Source organism: Camellia sinensis, chromosome 8 (genome assembly GCF_055761805.1).
Source record: "Camellia sinensis isolate YWXY chromosome 8, ASM5576180v1, whole genome shotgun sequence".
Lineage (NCBI taxonomy): Eukaryota > Viridiplantae > Streptophyta > Magnoliopsida > Ericales > Theaceae > Camellia > Camellia sinensis.
Window position 1 is genome coordinate 159,493,293 of NC_138968.1, and position 20,845 is coordinate 159,514,137.

Consider the following 20,845-nt stretch of genomic DNA (forward strand, 5'->3'; position numbering starts at 1 on the left):
AAGAGAGGGGGAAGGAAGAAGAGAAAGAAGAGAGGGAGGGGGGAAAAAAAAAAGGTGTCAAAACGATATCGTTTTGGCACCTGGAGCCATTCAATTTGAGCCACAATTATTTGAACTACCTAGTGGGATTGTTTATAAAAAAAAAAATACACTTATTTAAATCATCTCAAACAATCCTTGAATTTGTTCTCCATTTATCCCCAACCGCTAGTGGAAATTTCAAATGGTAGTGTTTTCAAAAAAAAAAAATTTGAAAAAAAATATATTAAAAATTAATTTAGTGAAAAAAAATTAAATTAAAAAAATACTCATTATTTTTATATGATTTTACTCTTTTGGGATTGAAAATAATTTTTGAAAACTTAAAATTATATATTTTGGTGTTTATTAGCTTTTAAAAAAAGTTGTGTGTGTGTTTGTGAATATTCAACCTAACAAAGCTAATTATATGACTAAAAAAACACATTATTCACGACAAAAACATAAAAATTTAAAAACAAAGAATCCGTGTAGGAAGGGACTTCGAATAACTAACCAAGTTGTATAAAGCTCCACAGCTTCAGTCTCTCGTTCTCACAGACGGTGTAACTTGCCGTGGCCAACCATCTTACACCCTTACCTACAGCAAGTTGAAAATTGTTTGACAAAAATTTCAAAAAAAGTGGGTCCCTATTGATTTTGATGCTAATTTAAAGGAACTTGGACAATAACCCTAGATTTAGTAAGTGGTCCAAATTTGGATCATCTCATATTCTGATTTCTGGGTTCCCTTCAATTTAGATGGCGGGTTTGTTGAGATTTATTATGGGTTTTATTTCAATAATTTAAACTGTTTATTTTATCAACGTTAAATTATACGAATATAGTTTTAAAAATAGATCATCTATTTTTTATTAACAAAATGATAAATTAAAGAAATTACGATCATTGAATCGGTTTAATTTTTATTTGTAAATGATATACACTAAAAACTTTTTAGAATAAATAATTTGAATTATCAAAACATACTTATAATAAACTCTTCAGACCCGAACAATAATCTCCAATCTAGATCATAAATTGAAGAGAAGCTCAACAGTATGTCGGTGTAACTTTTGAAAAAATGAAACCATGCGTGTTCACTTACATACTTAGCATGACCCCACAGATCTATGAAAGGTGATTCATGCGCGCGCAGCCCCTTGGTGAATTCGAATTGGGTGTTTTTGCTGAGGTTAAAAAAAAAAACCCTTGTGATAATTTTTCTTGAACATAATTATAAAAATTCTTATCCCTATCTGTAAAAAAGCCAACCAAAAAGGCATAGACAAAGTGATGATTCAAGAAGTAAGCAATTGGGCCCGTTTGTTTTGGAAGGTAGAATTGAGGGAATTGATAGTGAGAAGATTAATAGTGAAGAGTTGTTAAATTATTTTTATATAAAATAATAAAATAAATAAATAAATATAAAAAAATAAACATTATATTTAAAAAAAATTCTCAATATATAAAAAATTAAAAAAAAATTAAAAAATTTCTAATCCCCTCACTATTTTTCTAATACCATCTCTACCTCCTCCTTACCAATCCCCCTTCGTCCTCCTTACTAATACCAAGGGATTACTAGTCTCCTCCCTATCTCTCAAAACAAACACCCCATTCTCAATCCCATCTTCACTATCAAACCCAATCCCTATAACCCCAAACAAACGGGGCCTTAAGATACTCACCTAGGGTTTCACAAAAGTACGAAATCATACAAGATTTGATTAATTAATTATCAAATAATTTTAATTGTAAAAATTAAGAATATTGAGTGAGTGTCAAAAAAAATATATATAATTAAATAAATAATTTTTTATTATAGAATTTTAAATAAAATTTATAGCATAAAAAAATAGAAATTACAATGTAAAAAAATGTAAAGGCCACAATTAAATTTTTCACGTGGGGGCTCAAATAAGTTTCAATTGGCTCTGTATAAACAATTTCACAGTTTGAGAATACTACACGCAGACTTAAGCTATAACTTGACTCCAAACCTACCAAGGATATAATGACAATGAGGGCAATAATCTCACTTATGAACGTTCCTGAGACTCAAATCACATAGGCGTCAGCCACCACCCTCTTGTCGTAAATTCAAATTAACATCATCTTTCATCCTCTAATTTGCATTGCATAGTTACAACTTTTAAGTGAGTCTTGTGATAACTTTTTGACAACGGATGAAAACCCTTGGTGTTGTACTAGTGTCACAGTAAATATTCTAGAGCACTGTTGTCTCAGTGGTCATGCATGTTGGTGGGTTCATTTCAAACAACTCTTCCCTCTCCCCTAAATTATGACTATAATATGATTTTTATTTTTTTTTTTTTTGGAACATGGACTATAATATGATGTTTTTTATACTTCTCAAAAAATAAAAAAATAGATAAAAAAAATTCCATTTGAAACAAAAATGAATAGCACGTGATTTTTATATTTATCTTCTTTTTTTTCAACAATTTAGCATGCTCATTTTGTTAATTATCAAATTGGGCAACACAATTTCATGAGTCATGAATGAGAGAAGTTTTTGTCTGTTTTCAAGCATTGATTAAAACATCGAATACCTAATGTCATTAAAGTCCATATGTTGCTAAATTGTAAAATGATAAAGATAGACAGCCAATCAAAATTTTGAGAAGTAGACTGCAATGGAAAATAGTGGAAGTAAAAACAAAATAGAGAATAGAAAGTATAACTTTAGATAGACTCAATAGGTCAAACATTTGTCACTACTACCTAAAGAATTAAATAATAAAGCTACTAAAAAAATTATTCAGTAATCTTGAAATATTATGTTATTTTTATTTTAGTCATTCATAATCAAAAAGGTGAAAAGAAAGGATCTCATATACACTTTAAATTTTGAAGGAAAAAAATAAATAAATAAATAAATAAATCATTAAATGAACTATTTTGGCAAGAATAATCATCTGGGTAATGCTAGGGACACCAAATTTTCTACCAAACAAATGACCAAATGTCTCATATGGGTGTGGGGTCCGCAATTTTGTAGACCCCACACCCATGTGAGACATTTGGTCATTTGTTTGGTAAAAAACCCATGTAAGACATTTGGTCATTTGTTTAGTAGAAAATTTGGGACCTCTACCATTTTTCTAATCATCTAACATGCCAATCCAACCCGTTTTTCAAGAGGTACGAATTGGTTTGAATTGGTACAAATTGGCTGATTGATGAATTTATTGCACTCTAATAATTGAAGGTAGAAAAAATGACGTGATGATGTTGGACCGCGTGACAGAAAATTGAAGTATTAAAAACTTCATATTGCAAGTAACAAAGACAGGGTGAAGATGATATGGAATGAAAATGCACACTAGGCCTCAACATGCCAAAACAACAGCATCAGACTCATTTATGATTCATTATATAGGTGGTTTAATTAATAAACAATGACAACCAACCAACCAACCACTACTAGTCTAGTGGGGATTTCATGACTTACCCCAAACAAAATATTAAAATAATAATAAATTTATAAACACATAATCAATTATATAAAACAATTTTAACCGCAAATATCAGATGATATAGCCCATCATATAAAATACAATTTTACTCATATTGTTCTACTTATGCTTTGCGTGGTTGGTTATATGATTGATTGTGTTTTCATAGACTTTCTAAAATAAAATTAAAGAGGAGGCCATGGAAGCAAATAATGAAATTTTAGAAAGAGAGAAAATGATGGATCTTAATATTTGATGTAGTGCAGAAGAACAAACCATGCCATATTGTTTGGGCGGGGACAACTTTGAAATTGGATTATTAATTCAACAAAATGCATAACCCAATGTTTGGTTTAGAAAATTGAGTTTGAACTAATACGTCAAAAAATGAAAGGCTTGGATGAAAAAGAGGGGCAAATATGTTCATTTTCTCAGCAAGGAAAAAAAAACAAATAAACAAACAAACAAAAATTTGAGTAGTTAATGGAAAGAAATAATAGTAAATTTATAAGTCGCATAATTTTGGACAAATCCAGTTGCAGAATTTGAAGTTCCAACTTCAGTGGTGAAGTTGAAAAAATCCTATCCGTAGAAGAATAAAGGCATGGATGAAAAAGATGAAGTGGTTCATTTTCTCACAAAAAACAAAAACATTTTAAATAATCAAAATCAAAATCAAAATCAAAACACAACACAACAAAAACAAAAGCCAAAAAAACAAAGGGAGAGCGAGCTGACTATGACCGTAGTAGTACCGTACGGCAGTAATGCATCACAATCCAAACAACCATTCACACGGACACACTCACACATTGGTTTTCAAAAAATTGCAGGATGTGCCACGCTTTTACAAATTTATTATATGTTATACATATAAATAATTTATTCAAAAATAAAAATGTCTAACAAAACACTAATTATATTAAAAAGTAACATATTTTATAACTTGAATTTCAAAATATCATTCACGTAATAATTATACTCTAAAAAATGTAAAACAATTGTAGAATATTATAACACACATAATGTATTCATCTTATAGATGTTTTAAAATGTATTTAGAGTGCATAAATTGCATTTTGATGAATGCACAATATTATTATTATTATGAAAGTATTCATCATACGAGACGTGTTCGGAAGATTCAAGAAGTGCCATGGAAGTGTCCATGAAGTCTTGACAAATTTAATTGACCAATCTAATGAATTTAATTTATTACTTAAAACACGCTGAAGAAATATCAAATAAGCTTTAAGGAGTCTGAAGGGTTTCGGGCACAAGCCGCTTCTTTTGTAGAAGTGTCCGTTTCCGTTTGCCATTCAAATAAAACCATTTACTCCTAAAATGGTCAATTCCCAATAAAGAATTCGCCACTTCCTGACAATTCTAAACCTAGAAGAAATACCTAAATATTTCTTGACAATCTATACCTAAAATTAGAGGGTGAACAGCGGATATTTCGATCTGCTCAAATCGAATCGAACCAATCCGCTACATTTTGGACGAACAAACAATTGCGAATTGAATTTTTCCAATCCGTCTAATTTTAGACGGAAGGCGGATTCCTTTGGCCACAATCAAACCACCAAACTGCGAACACCACTAGCAATTTGTAATATTTTATATTTTCAATTTGTTTAGATATTCTGTTGTGTTTTCAATTTATTTTCAATTTGAAAATCCTCTTATCAAATGACAAGAGTTGATATTTAATATTTTTGTGTGAAAAATATAAGGCTTAATTTTGTCATTTTTTTTTAAAATCAAATTAAATAATTTTTGAATAAAAACAAACAATGAAATAGTTTTAATAATGCATTGTTATTCTTATATGTATTTATTATTAGTATTTGACAATTTACTTATTCTTTTGGTTTGTTGAGTTAGATTGTTATCCAAAAAAAAAATATTGACAAGTTGTTGTATTATGTTCAAAATTTATAAAAATTTAAACCGCCAAACCGATTCGCATCCATCCGTCAATCTACCAATCCGCTCAATCCGCATCCGTCAATTCAGCGGACAGATGTAGATTGATTTTTTTCAACCCGCCCATCCGGAGGATGGACGACAGATTAGAGATTTTCCGACCGCAACTGAACTGCAAACACCCCTACCTAAAATGGTCAATTCCCTGCGGATCTTTCAGCTAAAATTCATCCAACTTCACCATCATTAGAAGAAAATTTTCAACAGCACTAGCACATAATTGACCAAACAAAATAGCTGTTTGGATAATTGTGGCATTCTTGCCCCACAGAAAGAGACCTATAAGGAGAATATAGTTCACTGAATTGACAACCTGAAAACAAATGGAATAGTGGTTAACCCCACTAACAAAACCAATTCAATGAAATAAGACCATGCCTCAAATTCTAAGTTCTAACCCCACAAGGAAACACCCATTCTATCAAAATGAAGACAATGGCCCGTTGTTCAGCAGTCACTCTCCTCCCACCAGCACTTGCTGGGGCCCTCAATTACATACAGTGAAGTTTCATTACAAGTTTCTAGAAATCCCTTCCTCCCAAGTTTCCTAGTTACCTGAGTTTTCTCCTACTGTTTGTCGTTTTAACTCAAACAAACATCCCGTCCTAATCCCAGCCCTAATTTCAATCCAGTCAATTAATCACAACTTTCAACCATGTTTAATTCTTGAAATTTGAGGCATACGTTCACACAGGAATTCCTTTGTAGTCCGATCCAGTTATTCCAACTTTGTTTACACGGCATCTAAGGAGTAATATTCTTAAGAAGACAAACATTTACTGACAGAACAATATTCGCAGTAGTAATATATCACAACGAAAGCAATTTTTAAAGTTACATCCGCACACACTTTGCAAAGAGTAAGAACAGCATACCTAACATATCTTGACTGCATACCAGATTATTATATTAAGGTAGGAAACTTTAATGTGATAGGCAGTGCAACACATATTGCTTAGGGAGATAAGAAACGGCTCATCCATGATCGGAACCGAGACCAAGCCAGCTCCACTGCAGCTTCGTCATCATCAGCCCATCCCATACCTTTCCTCCTCTCCACACCCTCGGGAGACTTATTCATAAAAGCATGTGCATTTCTTGGATAAACAAGTACCTCATACGGAACTCCTGATGCCTTCAGCTTTTCCTCCAATGCTTTAGCTGCCTGAAAAATCATTAACAAACTAGCATTTAAGCATAGATACTTGCATACACAAATTTTCTTTACTTTGAGACTTGGAGCTATTCAAATCACTATGCAATTCATATATCACTTTAAGTGCAATGTCAACAGAACTATACTACATTGAAACCAAATCAAACCAAACTAAGCTAAGCCTTAAGTCCCATCAAATGGAGTCGGCTACATGAATCATTTTTCTTCATTCGACTCTATCCAAGGCCATATCGTTAGTCAAATTAAGAAGATTCATATCTCTATTTATTACACTAGCCCACGTCAATCTAAATTTGCCCCTTCCCCCAACACTTTCATCTACCGTCACTGTATCGCATCTCTTCACTACTGTCTCTGTTGTATACGACCAAACCATCTCAATCTATTCTCCCTCAACTTATCTTCTATCAGTACTACTCCTACCCATTCTCGAATATACTCATTCCTAACTCTATTTTTTCTAGTCTTGCCACACATCCACCTTAACATCCTCATCTCAGCAACACTCATCTTATCTATATGTAGTTTCTTAGTTACCCAACATTCCGTCTCATACAACATTGTTGGTCTAATAGCCATTCTATAGAATTTCCCTTTTAATCTAGTGCGTACTCGTTTATTGTACAGTACCCTGGACGCACTCCTCCACTTAAGCCACCTCGCCTTAATTATATGGATCACATCCGCTCCAATCTCCCTAGTCGTTGTGATAATCGATCCTAAATAACGAAAATATTCACTCTTAGGTAGTGTTCGGTCCTCAATCTTCACTTCTCTTCTGCTTGCATATGTAAGCATATACATGGTGATGGTTTCTAGTCTACTCTTTGTTACTTGAGGTAATTTTATTAAAAAAAATATCAGACACATAAGTGTCAAAAATTAAATACTAGGAAGAATTAATAAATAAATAAATTAGTTTTTGTAAATGAATCAAGGTATGCTCCAAAAGAGGCATTATAAATCATTTCTTCCTCCATTACTATTTTGTTACTGTCTTATGTATCATACAAATGTCATGTTAAAATTCAGATGAATCTTCACACTTAAAAGCAGCTTAGTTCTACATCACACAAACATGATAACATTCATTTGCCAATTTTTGCATACAAAAGCTGCAATCCAAATAAGACAATAACTTGAGAAGAAGCAAAATTTGAATTGAATAAATTGCTTCATTGTTGTGTAACATTAAGAGTGAAAGTTATTTATCAAAAACTTAATCTGACTACCACACTACAGGGGAAAAGTTATTTACATCAGATTGTCCAATTAAATTCTGGACATTGTATTAAACTGCATATGGACACTGGTTTGAGGAAAAGTCTAGTCCAGGAGTTATAAAGTTTTTTCAGTACTTAGTGTGTCGATGTCAATGGTTGAAAATTTTATGTTTTAATACTGAATAATTCACAAACATCAGAGGAGAGCTTTGGGCCAAATGTTAAGATTTCTGTGTGGCTTGGGTTTTGGTATATTGCCAGGTTAAATTGGAAAGTGATGCAGAGACATCATGGGATGCAAAGAGCTCCTTTGACAGACTACGAATTGCCACTTCCAGCACACATGTAGGGAGATGGAAGTAATGTTGCCGAATGCACATAAATACATAACTGAAGTCTCAGTACTCTATTATTTTGCTCTGTGATGAATTATACGAAATTCAAAACTCATGTGAAATCCTAATCTCAGAGAGATTATTATTCCAACTCTGCTTCTTTAATTTGAGGCTTTGCATCCTGTGCTACATTGCCGTCCAGGAATGTATACAATAAAGAAAGTTGAAACAAGAAAGTGGAACTCCAAACAAAAAGAACTAGAACTAAGATATTTAGTTGATTCCAGCAAATCTTTCGTACTCTCCCAAACATTCTTTGATATAAGTGTTTTTCCAATATCTACAGTTTCTTTTGTACAATAGCACTGTAAGTTTTCTGAATAATTCTATATATTCTACTTGTATTTGTTTACAAAGAGGTCATCAGTTGTATAGCTCTAATCTATGACTGAAAAAGGAAATACGAAAAAGGAAATATAAAAATTCCTATTTACACCATTCCTAATGCTAAGGCCTAATTCCTAATATACACAATCATGCCATATATATACAAACATACCATATATACAATATATTCTCACACCCTCGTTCAAACTCAAGGTATTTTAGCAGAAAATCCAGAGAGTTTGCCAAGAAGAAACTGAAACCGAGCGGTAGTGTGAGTCTTGGTAAAGAAGTCCGCAAGCTGCAAAGCCGAAGCGACGAAAGGAAGCGAAATAGAGTCAGATTGCAGATGCTTTCAGACAAAATGACAATCAATCTCAATGTGTTTCGTCCGTTCATAGAAGACAGTATTGTGGATAATCTGAATAGCACTACGGTTGTCACAATAGAGAGAGGTCGGAGAAGACTAAAGTACACCCAAATTAGAGAGAAGACAACAAAGCCAAACAAGCTCAGCAGTAGCACGGTACTCAGCTTCGACAGTAGAGCGAGCAACAACAGTTTGTTTCTTGTTTTTCCAAGAGATCAAAGAATCGCCAAGAAACATACAGAAACCAAAGGTGGACTTGCGATCAGTAACATCACCAGCCCAATCAGAATCAGCATAGGCCACCAAGTCTAAAAATAAAGTAGAAGACAATAGTAAGCCTTGAAAAATCGTACCCGAAGATAGCGAAGAATGCGAACCAAAGCAGCCCAATGGGTAAAGCGAGGAGCAGAAACGAACTGACTAACCACATGAACAGCAGAAGCAAGATCAGAACGAGTGACAGTCAGATAAACTAAACAACTCACGAGCTCGCGATATAAAGTGAGATCAGCCAAAGGGACTCCATCAGTAGAGGTGAGCTTCACATTAAGCTCAATAGGTGTATCAGAAACCTTAATATCAGTAAGACTAACATGGTGAATGACCTCATTAACATACTTAGCCTGAGACAGAAAATAGTCCTTTGGAGAAGAAGCAACCTCGATACTAAGAAATTACCGCAATGGACCCAGATCCTTCATTTCGAAAGTGCGGAACAGATGCTGCTTGACCTCGGAAATAGCAGAAGAGTCAGAACCAGTGATGATCATATCATCCACATATACTAAGACAGCAACAAAACCAGCCGAGATATGACTCTCAGAAACAAAGCACAGTCGGAAGCAGAAAGATGAAATCCAAGCTCAGTAACACCAGTCTGAAAACGATCATACCAAGTACAAGGAGGTTGCTTCAGACCATACAGAGCACGCCAAATGCGACAAACCTGTCCAGAGGAATGGTGAAAGCTAAGGGAAGACACATGTAAACCTCCTCAATGAGATGGCCATTAAGAAAAGCATTCTTAGCATCCATTTGATAAAGAGGCCAAGAACAAACAGCAACGACAGAGATCAAAGTACAGACAGTAATCATCTTGACAACAGGAACAAAGGTCTCCTCATAATCAATACCATACTCCTGTGAGAAACCTTTGGCAACTAGACAAGCTTTGTAGCGCTCAAGAGAACCATCAAAATGAGTCTTGACTTTGTAAATCCATTTGCAACCAACCAGATTCTTACCAACAGGCAAAGGAACCAACTCCCAAGTACTAGTTTTCTGTAAAGCAGACAACTCATCCTCCATAGCTTGAATCCAATAAGGATACTGACAAGCCTTCTTGTAAAATTGAAGTTCTGAAAAAGAGTAAATAGCAAACATAAAAGTACGATAGAAAGCAGAAAAACATGTATTAGACTAACCCAACATGTTTGGAGGATGACGCGCTCGAGTAAGATATCAGTGGGCAGCAGGATCAGAGTCGTTAGATGTAGGAGGATCAGCAGCAGGGGTAGAGACAGCTGGTAAAGGAGAAGCCATGTGACGAGAACAAACTAACGGAGGAAGAGAAGAAACCGAATGAGGACAAGCAGCCAGAGGTGAAGCAAAAGGAGAAAATGGAACAAGCTCAAGAGAAACTGTGGAGATGTACTCATCAGACGGGACCTCAGAAGGAAACGGATCAATATGAACTAAATCTTTTTTGGAAACTGGGGGTGGTGAGAGGAGGAAGCTGAAAGTAAGATAAACGTTCAAGAAAGGCAACATAGCGGGAGACATTAAGAAAACACAAAACAGGGTCATAACAACGACAACCTTTCTGAGTGAGACTATAACCCAAAAAGACACAGAACAGACCGGACACTTAGTTTGGTCCTATCTTTACGGGATAAAAGGGTAAAACAAGCAGACCCAAACACACAAAGGAGGAAATAATTAAGAAGTTGAGAAAATAAAGACTCATAAGGAGACCGACCAGAAAGAATAGGGATAGGTATACAGTTGAGAAGAAAAGCAGCAGTAAGAACTGCCTTACCCCAAAACAGAGCCGAAACGGAGGTAAAGGGAAGGAGAGACCTAGCTGTCTCAAGGAGATAACGGTATTTACGTTCAACTCGACCATTTTAGGTAGGTGTATCAGTGCAAGAAGTTTGGTAAATGACACCCAATTTGGCTAAATATTCACAGAATTCAGTTTTAAAGTATTCCCCACCCAAGTCAGACCGCAACAATTTAATAGTAGACCCAAACTGTGTAGTGACCATAGACTAGCAAGTACGGTATATCTGGTTGAAGTTAGACTTATGAGCCATAAAATAAACCTAAATGTAACGTGTGCAGTCATCAATAAATGACACATAGTATATAGAACCCCCTTTAGTGAGAACAGGCGAAGGGCCCCAAACATCAGTATGAACTAAAGAAAAATGGTGTATCAGATACAGAAGTACTTTTATGAAAAGGTAAGGCTGTCATTTTAACAAGTTTACACCCCCGACATTTAGGAAGTTCACCAGGAGAAACTTTACCCAATATACTAGACTGAGCTAAAGACCGTAAACGATCAGCAGACAAATGTCCTAATCTAGAATGCCACAAGTAGGAAGGACTAGACAGAGAATCTAACTGAAAAGAAAAAAAGGCAATCGGAGAGGTTGCCATCGGCAGATGCAAGCTCTCCACCACATAGAGGTCTCCAACTCTACGTCTGGTCCCAATCTGCTGTTTAAACATCCGATCCTGCACAGAACAGATAGAAGAAGAAAAAATAACATCAAAACCAGAGGTATCAAGCTGACTGATAGATAATAAACTGACAAATAACTGAGGAACATAAAGGACAGATGGCATAGAGACAACAGACATAGCAGACGGTAGGACAGACCCAACAGATATAACAGACATACCAGACTCATTGGCAACATTGATAGTAATAAAAAAGGAAAGAAGAGTACAATTTTGAAGTAAGGAGAGATGGGGAGTCATATGATGAGAGGCACCAGAGTCAAAAAGCTAGACAAATGAAGAAATACCTGAAGAAGACCCAAATAAACCTGAATGAAGAGAGGAAACAATGGAGGCAGACAGGAATGGCTGAGAGGTAGACAATGTATGTTGAAGCTGCCTAATCCGAGCAGTCAAGGAAGCCAAATCAGGATCAGGAGCCAGAGCAGATGCAGTAGAACTAGCGGGAGGTTGAACGGTACTTAGAGGAGAAGCACAGAACTTGATCAGAAACTGCTGAGAAGACGAGGCAGACATAGGCGAAGAAGACAAACATCCCTTCTTAGGACAATGATACTTCCAATGGCCTTTCTGATGGCAGAAAGCACACTCATCAGAAGCCAAAGACATAATAATCAGAAAACTGAGAGGTTCAAGTTCAATCAAACAAAATAGCCAAACCAGCGATTCAAGTGTAATACTCAAAATCTGAGGGGTTAAATTGTAGTAAACCCAAAACAGAACAAAATGGCCAATTAGGGGTCGAAGGATAATAACAAGAAATTTAAAGGAGATTTAAGTGTAATAAATTGAGAACTGATGGGTGAAAACAAAATAACCAGAATATTAGACCACTGAGTGGGAGAACACCAGTGGTACTCTCGATTAATACTCAGTGCGAGAAAACCAAGCTCCACACAGAGACCTTGCGACCAAGGTTTTAAAAAGTGACCGCAACCGTTACGTAACGCCGTTACGTAACGGTTTTGACAGTTACCGCCACTCGTTACGGCCGCTTTTGCAGTGTGATTGAGATTCACAGGTGTGTCGACTGTAGCGGCTGCCGTAGCAGTCGTAACGATGCCGTAACGGCCTGTTACGCACCGTTACGTAACGGTTCCAAACTGTTTCTTTCGAAAAAACACAAAAAAAAAAAAAAAAAAAAAAAAAAAAAAAAAAAACTGAAAATGGAGGAAGAGGGATAGAGAGAAGAGGGAAGATAAAAAGAGAAAATGAAAGAGCAAGAGATAGAGAGAGAGAAGAGGGAAGATGAAAAACATATTATTAATTTGTTAAAACTGTATGACCTATGTTATTCTATTCAGCTGCTATCACTAAACCATTTTGTTTGTGTGTGTCTATCTATATATTGTTTGAAAATAATAATAATAATAATAATAATAATAAGTGTAGTCATTATCTATTTGGCTTGATTAAAATTTGTATATATATATATTTAGGCTCTTATTTATTCACATACTTTTGTCATTGTTTATCTTATATATAATAGTTAGTGATTGATTTTTTGTATAATATAAAGTCATTAATTATTAAAATAAAATATAAAAAACTCAGTTTATAGTGATTTAAAAATATGAAATATATTGGATCATACTTAAAAATTTACAAAAATTGATTAATATTTATTTTTAATCCAATAAATATGATCATGGAAAAAAAATATGCGTATGGGTAAGTTTTTTTCAAATTGTGCGAAAAATAAAAAAATTCACGATTCCGGTTATTGCAACCATTACACTACGGCCTTTACACCCCGCAACCGCGTCACTACTACCGTTACGGCGACCGCAACCGCTTTTCAGAACCTTGCTTGCGACAATCAAAGGACCTTCACAACTTCAGACCAAAGAACCAGAGAGAGACAGAGAGATCATGAGTATAGGGCTGAGCAAAGAATCCGTGAAATCCGTAATCCGATCCAGTCCAGTCCAATCCGATAGGTTTGGATTGATTTTTTGAATCCGTGGTTCGGTTCCGAATTGAAGAATTAAAAATCTGTAGCCCACAGATTGGTTCCGGATTGAACCCCACGGTTCTGGATTGGAATCGATTCGGACCGTATGCAAATAGTCTATATTTTTATTATACATCCTCCCTCATAGTATCTTCTCTTATTCTATATGAAACCTAAACTTAAACCTAAACCCGTATAATATCGTCTTTTATTACTTTTGTTTGTTAGTTTTTAATTTTAATTTATAATGGTCTAAATTTTTATGGTGAATCCAGTTTTCTTATGATCAAGGTTTTAAAAAGTAGCCACAACCATTACGTAACGCCGTTACGTAATGGTTTTGGCGGTTACCGCCACTCGTTACGGCCGCTTTTGCAGTGTGATTGAGATTCACAGGTGTGTCGACTGTAGCGGCTGCCGTAGCAGTCGTAACGGTGCCGTAACAGGCGTAACGGCCTGTTACGCACCGTTACGTAACGGTTCCAAACTATTTCTTTCGGGAAAGAAAAAAAAAAAACTGAAAATGGGGGAAGAGGGATTGAGAGAAGAAGGAAGATAAAGAGAGAAAATGAAAGAGCAAGAGATAGAGAGAGAGAAGAGAGAAGATGAAGAACATATTATTAATTTGTTGAAGCTGTATGACCTATGTTATTCTATTCAGCTGCTATCACTAAACCATTTTGTTTGTGTGTGTCTATCTATATATTGTTTGAAAATAATAATAATAAGTGTAGTCATTATCTATTTGGCTTGATTAAAATTTGTATATATATATATATTTAGGCTCTTATTTATTCACATACTTTTGTCATTGTTTATCTTATATATAATAATTAGTGATTGATTTTTTGTATAATATAAAGTCATTAATTATTAAAATAAAATGTAAAAAACTCAGTTTATAGTGATTTAAAAATATGAAATATATTGGATCATACTTAAAAATTTACAAAAATTAATTAATATTTATTTTTAATCCAATAAATATGATCATGGAAAAAAAATATGCGAATGGGTAAGTTTTTTTCAAATTGTGCGAAAAATAAAAAAATTTACGGTTCCAGTTACCGCAACCGTTACACTACGGCCTTTACACCCCGCAACCGCAACCGCAACCGCAACCGCAACCGTTACAGCGACCACAATTGCTTTTCAAAACCTTACTTATGATTATTTAAATTTTAGAACAGTATGTTGCTATTATAGAAAAATATGTTGCTATTGTGGAACTAATATAGCGCTATGTTTATGTTCTTATGAAATTAAAGTGTTATATATATATATATATATATTTTTTTTATTGTTTAATTATATAAATCCGTGGTCCTAAACTGATCCAATCCGTATTTAAATGAATTGGTTCGGATTGGTTCCATGATTTAAACGGATTGAATTGGTTCCAATTTTTCAGGAACCGTAGATAACGGATTGGTCTTGGTTTTACCCCAATCCGGTCCAATCCGGACCATGCTCACCCCTACATGAGTATGAACGAGATGGGTCGCGAACTTAGATAAGTCGTACAAGTCAGACGAATCAGAGGATCGAAGCAGATGACCCAATGGTGAATTAGACGAACCAGACGAGAGGGAGCAGACGATCGATCGAACGAAGCAGATGACCCAAACGAACCAGACCCAATGATGAACCAAACGAGAGAGAGAAAAGGAACCAGATAGGTCAACTTCAAGTCGACTTCGAATCAGACGAACGAACCAAACAAAGAAAGGAACAAAGAACTCGATTGAATCAGAGATCAAAACCAGAGAGAGATTCATGTTGGCTGTTAGGGTTTTGAACCAAGCTCTAATACCATGTAAGTTTCTGAATAATTCTGTATATTCTACTTGTATTTGTTTACAAAGAGATCATCAGTTATACAACCCTAATCTATGGCTGAAAAAGGAAATACGAAAAAGAAAATACAAAGATTCCTATTTACACCATTCCTAATGCTAAGGCCTAATTCCTAATATACCCAATCATGTCAAATATACACAAACATACCATATATACAATATATTCTCACAAGCACATCACAATTTGTAAGCTTACAACCACTATTTGATGAGTCAAAACTAGAGGAAAGTCGAGCTCCATTGGTTTATGCTTGAATCCTCGAGGCATTTGTTGGGGCAATATGCCAGTAGGTTAAAGATTAGCCTTTTCAAATTTCAGAATCTGTTGAAATTGTGAGCCTAGAGGGCTTATAAAATGGGCTCAACTTATGCATTGCTGGAGTTCTATGAATTTACAAAAATCAAGGAATTCCTAGTGCTTTATATATATATATATATATATATATTTTTATTTTTTGTGTGCGTGAGTATGAAGAAAAACTGACCTAGATCATTTTTCACAATGGTTCTTAGTTTTCTGTGGGCATTTTTGTTTGTGATAAAGCATGGTAAACATTGTTGGTCCTTCCTTAACAACTTAAGCTTTTTGGACAACTGTTGATCTAAAGTATTATCTATGTTTTGGTGATGCAAGGAAGTCTTGGGTTCAAGTCTCCCCATTTGCATTTGCTCCTTCTTTTGGTTTGTCTGCAGTCTGGTCTCCACTTTGTTAGTTGTTCTTCTCTCCATGTAAAATGAAAAGTCACACGCAAGGGAGGTTGTGTGAGAGCTTAATATACATTGTTGCGAAATCCTCAACAACTAAAGTAAAAAAATATTTCAAGGTTTACCAATTGTTCCATTGTCAATTTGAGAGTATGATTTTTTTTTTTTTAATTTTCTTATAAGAGATTTTTTTGTTGCAATTTTGGGTTGGTGAGACTCTCCTTTTGTAAGTACCATACAAACCTCCACATAGCAGATCATTAAATATTCCATACTACTATCCCTTTTTTGGCTCTTATTTACCTTGCATCCCTTCTACTCTTTGTTTATTGATCTTATCATCATCAAATCAAACAACGTTATAAAGCTCTCCTAGTCTCTTTCAACCATTGTTTAGAAGTAAACATCATAACTCTGTTTGAGCTAAGTTTGGTGCCATATTGTAGTCTTTTTTATTAGGGGTTTAGCATAATAACCAAAAAAATTAAACTAACCTAAAAACAACAAAAACCAAAGCAGAATTTAACTACAGACTTGAGACTTACGGTGGTCACACAACTGTATTGTGAAAAAAAAAATGTGCTAAATAAAAATTAAAAAAAAAAATTATTTAAGCCATAGGTCAACTGGAAAAATAAAGTGATGAACTGAAATCTACATGCTAAAATAATATTGAAAATCAAAATCAATTAACCATACCGTTACATCTGAAAAGCCAACAAAACTATCGAGCTCCCCAAAATGAGCCTGAACAGGTGCCTTTGCGTGTGCAGGGTCTGCAAGCTCTGATGAAGGAACTCCATAGAATGCTACAACAGCATCAACCTCAGGGACTAAAACAGAACTAGCAATAGAGAGAGCACCACCCATGCAGAATCCAGTTACACCCACCTATTGCACATATGCAACAAAAAAATTTAAAATTCTTTGCTATAGGAATTCTCCTTCTTTAGCACATAAAACAACTCTGACAACTCTAATACTTGAGTAACATAAGAGGAAAGATTCACCAGAATGTGAACCAGTTTATGAGGTAATTATGAAGCACAACATGTCAACTGAAATTTCTAGGGCCAATACTTTTTGGTAAACTGAAGAAAAAGTACAAGAGGCTGAAGTAATTTGTTACGCTGTGCAATAACAGCACATCATCTGCTCATTGAGCTAGAAATTTTTCAAATGAATTAAACACAAGTCCCAATTATATTTATAAGGCCCTCCACAGTCCACAATGCATTGCTCTATGACGCCCATATATCAAATGTACAAAAGTATCACTGCATGAAGCATAAGCCTAATGACTGCCTTGTGTAACTGAACCCTAAAATCAAGCATTGACAACAACACATCATCTGTGCTCATCAAGCAAGAAAAATTGAAATAAATTACACGCAAGTCCTGATTAAATCTATAAGAGCCCCACAGAGTACATTGGTTTATGATGCCACATTTCAAGCGCAGATAAGTACTGATGCATGAAACATAAGTCTCATGAGTGCTTGACCCCTAAAATCAAGAATCGATACCATGTTAACAGTAACACAGGTACTTATTTTTTGCAAGTCAATATAAGTACAATAAAATAGAATAATAACCATAGCAAGGGGAAAAAATGGTATAAACTATGATCAGAATGTCAATAGTTATTATCTCAAAACACAACTCTCAAATTGGTCTAACAATAAGTGAGTTGAAAAGCTTGGGATTTTAAAGGATCCACTGCGTATTGACCAGCCAGCAGAACTGCTTCATAAAAGTGAGGACAATCTTTTTTCAAAATCATTTTCTAAAAGATAAGGAGGGAAAAAAAAAAAGACCTTTTGTGAACCATTTGCTTTGAGCCAGTTAACTGAAGCACGAATATCCTTCACAGCACCTTGCCAGTCAAGACCATCCATCAAATGTTGTGCCTCGGCAGCATCTAAACCAACTTTTCCCCGATACAAACTGAAATGGTGAGAGATTATCATTAAGCACCAAAAAGCAGCTCAAAATTCAGTTTCCATTTGCCAAGTTTGCAGCATAACAACTAGTTGTATCAAGCAAAGATAACGTACTCTGGGATAAGTGCTTTATAGCCAGAATCAAATTGAGAAACTTTCAAAGCATGATTCCTGATCTCAAAGTCAACACCCCACCACTCTTGAAGCACAACGATGCCAGGAGCGTCTTCTTTGCCAACCACATATGCATCAAATGTCTGGTTGATTTTTCCCCAACAATAGAATATGAATACAAAATTAAATTATCATGGAAATTCACCAATAGACATCACTCCAGTATTTCATCACATAATGAGGAAATTAAAACAAGTCCATTAACAGCCAGTTTTAAATGAAGTTTAACCATAAGTTGCCAACACAAACAGGGCGAGATTTTCAAATCAAGGTACTAATGTCCCTAATTAATCAATCTATTAAACATATCCTGTATATACATTGCAAAACATACCTCAAAAGTAGTCTCTCTCTCTCTCTCTCTCTCTCTCTCGTCAGATTAACGACAGACAGAACAAATTCATGGCCATTCAAACACTACTAGTTCACATTATTCCATTTACAGACCAATCAATTGATACTTCACAAGATGCAAAATGCTCAAAATCCATAACAAAACTCTCGTATATACATATGAGATCAGAATAAAAACTGATAATTGAAGTGTTTAAAGGTGAGAAAAAAAGAAAGAAACTGACAGTGTCGTCTCTCTGAATCTGAATCTTCTTGAAAGCAGAGTCGGCCATGATCAGCGAACGAACCTGAAGCCGAGAAAAGGAGGGAGAGAGAGTTGGTGGGAGGGCTGAGATCGCAGGCTTGAGGTTAAGGACGAGGGTTTTGGTGAGGCTTCTAGAACAAATGCCCACCATTGCTCCAACGCACTGCCACTGTTCAGGTTTTATCTCTCGGGCAACACCCAAATGCATCACAAAAGTACGTTACACACGACGTCGTTCTAATACAAATACACCTTTACCCTGTGTTTGGGAATCTACGACACAAAAGAAAAGAAATTATTACTTAAATAATAAGAGAAATGAAATGAAATAAAATAAAATAATTGTGATTTCTCTTATTTTTATTTAGATAAAGAAGAAATAAAAAAAAAAGAAATGATTATAATTTCTCTCATTCTTGTTTGGTTAGATTTTATTAAAAGAAAAGATAAGAAATTATTTTATATTATATTACCAAAATAACCTATTTATATTTTCAATCATTTTATTTTTTTTATTTTTATAGGAACAAAATTGGTATTATGAAAATAGTGGTTTCTTTTCTCTCTCAATCTCTTCACTTATGGAAAGATTAAAAATGAGGCTTATAAGATAAATGAGTATCTCTCAATTTCTTTCCATTTCTCTTCACTTAGATTATCCAAACAAGTAAGAGAAATACATATCTCTCCATTTCTTTTCTTTTCTCTCCAAATCACTCAATCCAAACATTGCGTTAAGATTTTTTTAAAATATAAATTATCTCTGTAATTTTGAAAAGGAAAAAGATTGAGGCCTCGAGTTTGAGGCCCTATCTGTGGCTCGAAATGGTGTTTTTTTTTTTTTTTCTTTTTTTTTCTTTTTCTTTTCCTTTAAAACTGTGTTCAAAACTGTATTGCTTTGATTGTTTTTATTATTATTTTTTATTTATTTGTTGGGTTGCGTTAGTTTGGTTGTTTTTATTTATTCATTTACTTGTTGGGCTGTTGTAAAATTTTTTATTTTTATTTTTTATTTTTTTTAGATGGTTATGTATAGGGGTGGGTCTAGAGTTTAGGACTTAAAATTTAGGTTTTTATTTTTTCCGAGTTTTTCTGATTTGAAATAAAAATATAATAAAGACTCGTACAAAATTATATGGAATTAACAAATTTTAACCAGCAGTGATCAGTCAATTTTATCACACAATCAGTCCAACCCAACTGTTTTCTTTTTTCAATTTGTTGGGCTATGTTGGTTTGTTTATTTTATTTTATTTTATTTGTTGGGCTGTGTTGGTTTGAATTTTTTTTTTTATTAGGGTTTATGTTTTAGGGTACACATAAAAGCCCTTCCCAAAAAAAAACCAAACCAACATCAAAAAAAAAAAAACCCGAAACAAAACAACTTTCCAAGGCAAATTTGGGCCTCTCTTTCGAGGCCTTTAGCATGGTTGTTTTGAAAATTACAAATATTCTCTTGTCAAATTTTTTTATTTAACAGAACTAACTAAAAAAATAAAATTCATAATTGCTCTCTGATACAATAATAAAATTATTTAAATTATTAATTGAAATATATTTCTAACATCATTAAAAACTGTTAATTGACTTCATGATTTATTAAGAAAAGGGACAATTTGTTACGAAATTAGAAACATCAAGGGATGGAATGTAATTTTCAAAATCACAAGAAATAATTCGTATTTTAATCAAACCTCAGAAATAAAGTAAAAAAATTCACAACACAAAACATGTAAGTCCCACAACGCAAAAATATATAATAAAAATCAGACAAAATACGCTAGCCAATGCTCTACAATAGAAGAAAATAAACAACAAATTAAATACACCAACCAGTGCTCTGCAATACAAAGAAAATGCCAAATAACAAATTAAGCACGCCAGCC

General features: G+C 34.3%; 2 protein-coding genes across 2 annotated transcripts; both read right to left on the minus strand.

Annotated features, from left to right (window-relative positions):
- Window positions 1–6,264: 6,264 nt before the first annotated feature.
- On the minus strand, window positions 6,265–19,232 carry LOC114267288 (alpha/beta-Hydrolases superfamily protein). Its single transcript, XM_028208309.2, has 5 exons — window positions 18,940–19,232; window positions 18,302–18,444; window positions 18,062–18,191; window positions 16,944–17,135; window positions 6,265–6,654 (listed from the first exon to the last, which is right to left on the minus strand). Exons 1-5 carry the CDS (start codon window positions 19,165–19,167, stop codon window positions 6,445–6,447), a joined length of 903 nt encoding a protein of 300 aa, XP_028064110.2. The 5' UTR covers window positions 19,168–19,232; the 3' UTR covers window positions 6,265–6,444.
- LOC114267289 (uncharacterized) lies at window positions 11,409–12,874 on the minus strand. Its single transcript, XM_082883931.1, has 2 exons — window positions 12,014–12,874; window positions 11,409–11,720 (listed from the first exon to the last, which is right to left on the minus strand). The coding sequence occupies exons 1-2, from the start codon at window positions 12,333–12,335 to the stop codon at window positions 11,707–11,709; spliced, it is 336 nt and encodes a 111-aa protein (XP_082740057.1). The 5' UTR covers window positions 12,336–12,874; the 3' UTR covers window positions 11,409–11,706.
- Window positions 19,233–20,845: the final 1,613 nt, after the last annotated feature.